The 6,000-nt window shown below is 46.0% G+C and overlaps 1 protein-coding gene across 1 annotated transcript in view; it reads left to right on the forward strand.

Moving 5' to 3' along the window:
- Positions 1-2,789, forward strand: part of Tgm3 (transglutaminase 3) — a 35,967-nt gene extending 33,178 nt beyond the window's left edge. The window contains exons 12-13 of the mRNA XM_034495674.2: positions 1,595-1,728; positions 2,157-2,789. Of these exons, the coding sequence (XP_034351565.1) occupies positions 1,595-1,728; positions 2,157-2,304 (282 nt within the window). The 3' untranslated portion in view covers positions 2,305-2,789. The remainder of the gene's footprint in view (positions 1-1,594; positions 1,729-2,156) is intronic.
- The last annotated feature ends 3,211 nt before the right edge of the window (positions 2,790-6,000 follow it).

Raw genomic sequence — 6,000 nt, forward strand, 5'->3', positions numbered from 1 at the left:
TTTATCACTGATGCTGTCGAGATAAAGGCCATACTGAACTTCCTTGATTCTTTATAAGATACACCCAATTTTCCTTCTCTCAAATACACCCTCCCCTGCTGTTGAGATTCTAGAAAATAGAGATGTTTTTGACCACTAAATAAGTCGATGTGTGGTTCACTCAGAGCAGTGTCAGAAGTTCAAACTCATGAAGGGAATCTATAGAAAAAGATAATGTTCTAGATAAAATTCTCATATCTCATTTAACTGTCTCGTCAATCCCATCCCTCTAGCTCGTCTACTGATTGGTAATTAACATGAGCTAACCTGGGGACCTTACACCATGGGATCAGAAATAAAATCTGAATGTTTTTCCAAAGGGGTGAGAACCTTCAGATTCACGACTAGCGTTCCACGTCCAGTCTGCTGCTTGCATTTATAGACCCAAGTTAATACACAACCATAAAGAAACAGACACTTGAAAATATAAATGAGTGTGTTTATAGATTTGGTTAATAAACAGCAATAAAGATAAATAAATATACAGATGTGTACATTTAATGTCAGCAGCAAGATTACAGTACTATCTATGTAGCATTGTTACATACCGACAGCACAGAACTACGCTTTTCTGTCCTAATTATTTAATATACTTTGAATCCAATGGAGAGATGACAGAAATCACAATGTGTAATATGTTTCACTTATTCAGAGTGTACTGTGATATATTTCAATGTCTGCGAAAAAATAGTCTAGGCTTTAGGACCAGGTAGGCCCTTTTGTCTCCCAGTGTGTGAGTTTCCCAGGCTGTCATTTCCCTTTTACACCATACAGTGGTAGCCGTGAGCACTAACAAGAAAAACAACTAACTAACTAACTAACTAACTAACTAACTAACGTAATAGCCTCCAGGGTTCTCAAAGGAAGAAGGAGAGAAGTGTTCTAGTCATGCGATTTCAGCATTTCCAAAACACTGTCTTCCCTTTCCATGACGTCATTTGTTCCTTTCTAGATGGGGAGATAATTAATTATCCCTCCTTATCAGCCATGTCTGCCCAGATCATGGCTGTACTTAGCAGATAAACAACAGTTCTCACCTTTCGGGTGAGTAAGTAGTTTATGTTGATTATATGGCCCCAAATCCTGCTGTAGTCTTCTATGACTCCAGCCTCCTGAGTGTACACACACACACACATACACACACACACACTGTTGTGCACACACACACCCAAATTTTTCAAGAAAAAAAAACCAACCAATAAGTAGGAGGTTCACGAAAACTAGCTGGCAGTGGGCTGTCCTCAGAAGCAGGAGCTGCCCATTCTTGATGAACTGAGCTGGGGTTGTGAGCTTGTCTCAGTATGCTTCCAGTCACAGAGAACAGCACAAGTCACTGCCTGACCTGTTTCCCATATATAATGTGAGGATAATGGTAATATTTTGGTACCCCACATGGATGTTAGGATACCATCTAATACTTGGGACTGAATGAAATGGCCTTCCTTCTACATCCTAGGCAATATTTCTCTCTCACCATATCATCACGCTCGGCTCTCACCGGGTAGCAGGCAGGGGCCACATACCTAGCATCTTAACTCATGTGCCCTTCTTCCAGGTGCTGGACCAGGCTCAGGTACAGAAGCCTGTGATCGTGCGGATGCTTTTCTCCAACCCCCTGGATGAACCAGTGAAGAACTGTGTGCTGATGGTGGAGGGCAGCGGCCTGCTGCGTGGCAGCCTCAGAATTGAGTGAGTCCTGGGCCTAAGCAGCTTGGTGGGGATGGCTAAGAGTGAAGCAGGACGGCCTGCCCAGAGCCTTTAGGTAGTAGACAGGTAGAGTACTCTCTGACCTTGAACCTTCATTCTTTGTGGCCCTTGGTGCTCAGGAATCTACATTTGGGTTGGAGTTCATCAAGCTTGAAGTCCTAATTGCAAGTGCTAAAATCTGATCTTAAGGACTTAGCATATCTGGGAGACCATAAGACTCTGTCCCCTCCATAGCTGGATGTCACAGAGTTTAAAGGGAACCGGTTCACACCGAGAGACAGCTAGAGGGAGCTGAGGAAATGGTGGTTTTGCCCGATACCACTAGAACAGGCCTTGGAGTCCTCGAGGGCCCATGTAGCCTGAGCCCTCTGGATTTCACAGCAACACTAATCTGTGTCCTCACCCATCAGTGTGCCAGCCCTGCGCCCCAAGGAGAAGTCCCGGATCCGGTTTGAGATTTTTCCCACTCGGAGTGGCACCAAGCAACTGCTTGCTGACTTTTCCTGCGATAGATTCCCTGCAATCAAGGCCATGCTGCCCATTGATGTGTCCGAGTGACCTACCCAGCCTCACTCCCACAGACCTGGGTAACGCAGACCAGACAGTGCTCTCCTGTGGAGTGAAACTGTTGTCTATGCTGTCCAGCCTGAGAAGCCCTCCATGTCTCCATGGCTGTCAGATATGGACTTCTAGCAAGCCCTCCCCAACCCAACCCCCTTCATTTCAAGCTAGGCCAGGTCCCCCCTGGTCTGGGATTTGATCAGTTTTGCACATTTCCTGATTGCTTCCCTTGGAGATGGCCTGTTCTGTGAACCCTTGACCCCGCTGATCCCTTATACCCGGGCAATGCTGTGGACAGAGCAGCACCGGAGCTCAACACATTGGGAAGAAGCCAGCCTGGACTGCTTGCTGATCCCAGTCTGCAATTTGAATACCCTGTTCTTCTCTCGGCCTCCATGGAAGGCAGGGAGTAGTCACATATCACACCACTCACATCCTTACAGTCAAAATAAATGCCAAACAAGTGCAATTATCCAACACCAGTTCCATCAGACTGCTTTGCCTCAGGTGGTAAAGGAGAGAGAAGGGCTGGGGTTACCTCCTCTAGAGAAGGTCCAGATTCGGGAAGGCCTTGTCTATTGGGTACCAATATCCACAGAAAATGTGTTCACTCTTTGTGGCTTCAAGGGCAAAAATAGGAAAACACTGCCAGCTAGCTCTGGAAAATTTCCCGAGGTAATGCCCCAAATGAAATGAAGCTGTCATGGCAGGCTCTGACCCAGTAGTACTCAACCTGTGGGTCCCGACCCCTTTAGGGGTTGAGTGACCTTTTCACAGAGATTGCCTAAGACCATCAGAAAACACAGATATTTACATTAGCACTCGTAACAGTAGCAAAATTACAGTTATAAAGTAGCAACAAAAATAACTTGTGGTTGGGGTCACCACAACATGAGGAACTGTATTAAAGGACCACAGCTTTAGGAAGGCTGAAAACCTCTGCCCTAATCACTGTGCGTGCCTAGGAAACTCTTTAGGACCTTTGTGCATGTCTCAGAAAGAGAAAGAACTTCCAAGCATTTTCAGGAAATTTAAGGCAAAGTGGGCTCTGCCCGAACAGGGCTGTTTCCCTGCTGTGTTGGTCCATTTTCAAGGGCCCTAATGAAATACCTGGGGCTGGACCATATCCAAAGAAGGGGGTTGTTTCACTCACAGATTGGAGGGATGAAGTCCAAACAGGAGAACAGTGGCTCCAATAGGGACATCATGACAGTTGGTAGACATATATACAAGAGGAGAGAGTCACATGGCAAGAAAGGAAGCCAGCAAGTAAGGCAGGGCCAGGACCGATGTGTCACAACAATTCATTCTCATGACTTGGGGTCTCATAAGAACTGCATATCCCTCCAGAAAGCAGTAGCCACAATGGCTGCCCAGTATCCCTTTCCTGAAACTCTCTATCGCTTCTTAACATAGCCACACTGAGGACTTGGTTTCTAGTTCATGAGCCTCTAGTCAAAACTCAAACCCCCTCAAACTGTAGCACTCCCCTGGGCCAGCCTCTTCTCCCTGCAGCCAGAAGAGCCTGTGTTGGGCAGCTAGCCACAGCACTGTTGCCCTCTACAAACTCAGACAATACCTCCGCATTTGCCTGTAAATAACCCCAGGCAACTGAGCACACACCTGCATTCCCAGCTCTTGGGAAGTTGTTCATGAGTTCAAAACCAGCCTGAGTGAGCTATGTAGTGAGACCCTATCTCAAACAACCAAAATAATCTCAGGCAGACCCCCCCCCCTTAGTTATCCTGTCGCTGTACTGACCAGTCAGGCCATTCTGTTTTATTTTTGCAAATTTCAGGAACCAGTCTATTCTAAACAGAAACTGCCTGACCCAAAGCCTGCTCCCTTTATACTCATCTCAGGCCTCCCTGGTGCCTGTGAAGGAAAAGCCATCCTCACTTTCCTTCCTTTCCTTCCTGTTGAATTACAGCAGGGGGAGTCACAAGGGAGACAACTAAAGTGACTTTCACTGGCACTGATGCCCCATGGCCACGAGCCTCACTTGCAAGCTGGTGATTAAACGCAGCTTTTGTTTAGAGCATGCCCTCTAACATAGAAAGCATAGCCCGAGAGGTGCACATGCTGGCTCCAACTGCCCTAGAAGAGTACAGAAGCACTTTATGATGGCTTCAGGCCAGGTCCTGGCCTAGGAAGCGCACATCCCTTGCCCATCAGTGAGTACACATGGACAGGCACGCTGTGCTCACCAGCCTGTCCCATGGGGGAAGGCAGCACTTGAATCTCTATCCACATTTGCTCCCAACACCAAACTTTCCCCAGAACTCCTACCTAGCCCTGATTCTGGTGGCTGAGGGCAGCTGGGCTCTAAGTCTCTACTGCAGAGAGGTCCCCAGCTATGGAGGACAGAAGGATTGTAACTCGGTTTGCAACCTTACAGCTCTGTCTCTTTCTCTTTTGGTGACTCTTGGGGCCTTCCATTCATCTTGAGTTTGGGATATGGATATCCATTCTGCCTCAGAGACTCTGCCTCAGCCTCCAGTGAAGGCTGAAGTAAAATAGACTCACTACTGCTCTGGCCTCTGATAGGAAACTCCAGAGCGTTTCCTTACCTCGCACCCATAGGAGGCTGGTCTAGGCTGATTCCTCAAGCTCAGGGTCATCTGAGTTTTCCAATTACTTACTTTGAGCCAGACTTTGTATTGTACAGGGTTCAGAAATATCAAAACCAACACCAGAGTGATGATTGCCTTTGGCTTCCCATCCTCAAGGAGGAGACAGAGAAAAAAAAAAAAAAAACTATGCCAAGTGTCTATTCAACCCACACACAGTCTTGAGAAATAAATCTAATAAACTTCTCACCCTACTTGGGTTCTGGATTGGCCTGTGACCAAGAGTAAAGGCTGCCTGTCTACCTGGGTTTGATTTCTAGTCACAAGACAGCAGCTCATAACCATCAGTAACTCCAAGTTACTGATGTTATGAAGTAAGTCCAGGGGCTTGGATACCTTCTTCTGGCCTCCATAGGTACTAGACACATATGTGGTGCACAGACAGACATTCAGGCAAAACATTCATACAAATAAAATAAAAAGAATTTAAAGAAAACAGTATGACAGATGACATTTAAAATTATACATTTTGTGTCTGCTCATGTCCCACTGACTTAGTAACATGGCCACAGTTAACCACCAGGTCAGACAGGAAGTGTGGCCATCAGCTGGGGCACCTGTACTGAACTAATACATATAGTTTCTATCACTGTGACAAAAAAAAAAAAAAAGTACCTACTAGCCACCATGATTTCACTTCCCAACACATGGGCAATATGGGACAAAAACCTGCAGGAAATCCAGGAAAGCCAAGAGCACCAAGAGGAAATTCAATCCTTCATATCTAATTATTCTTTCCAAACCACCCATCAGACAAGTCTCCATCCCCTATCCCTGCAGGGTGCAGAGAGAAGCTTCAAACTTGTACAGGAGGAATTGCCCCTTATAAAGAAGAGGTCTTTCCCAAGGTCAGACCACTGATTACTTAATTCTCTTTACTCTTCTCAAATTGGGGTTGCCTAAAGCTACCCTGCAGAGTCCCAGCCATGCTTTGTAAAAAACATTCTCTAGCCTTTGAAACCAGATTTGTTGTTTAGAGCTAGGTGAGGGAACCCAATTTTAGCTGCTAAAGAAGCAAAATAAGAAGCCTTTGAGGCCAAAAGTAAATATATATATATGTGTG

Source organism: Arvicanthis niloticus, chromosome 2, assembly GCF_011762505.2.
Source record: "Arvicanthis niloticus isolate mArvNil1 chromosome 2, mArvNil1.pat.X, whole genome shotgun sequence".
Taxonomy (NCBI): Eukaryota; Metazoa; Chordata; class Mammalia; order Rodentia; family Muridae; genus Arvicanthis; species Arvicanthis niloticus.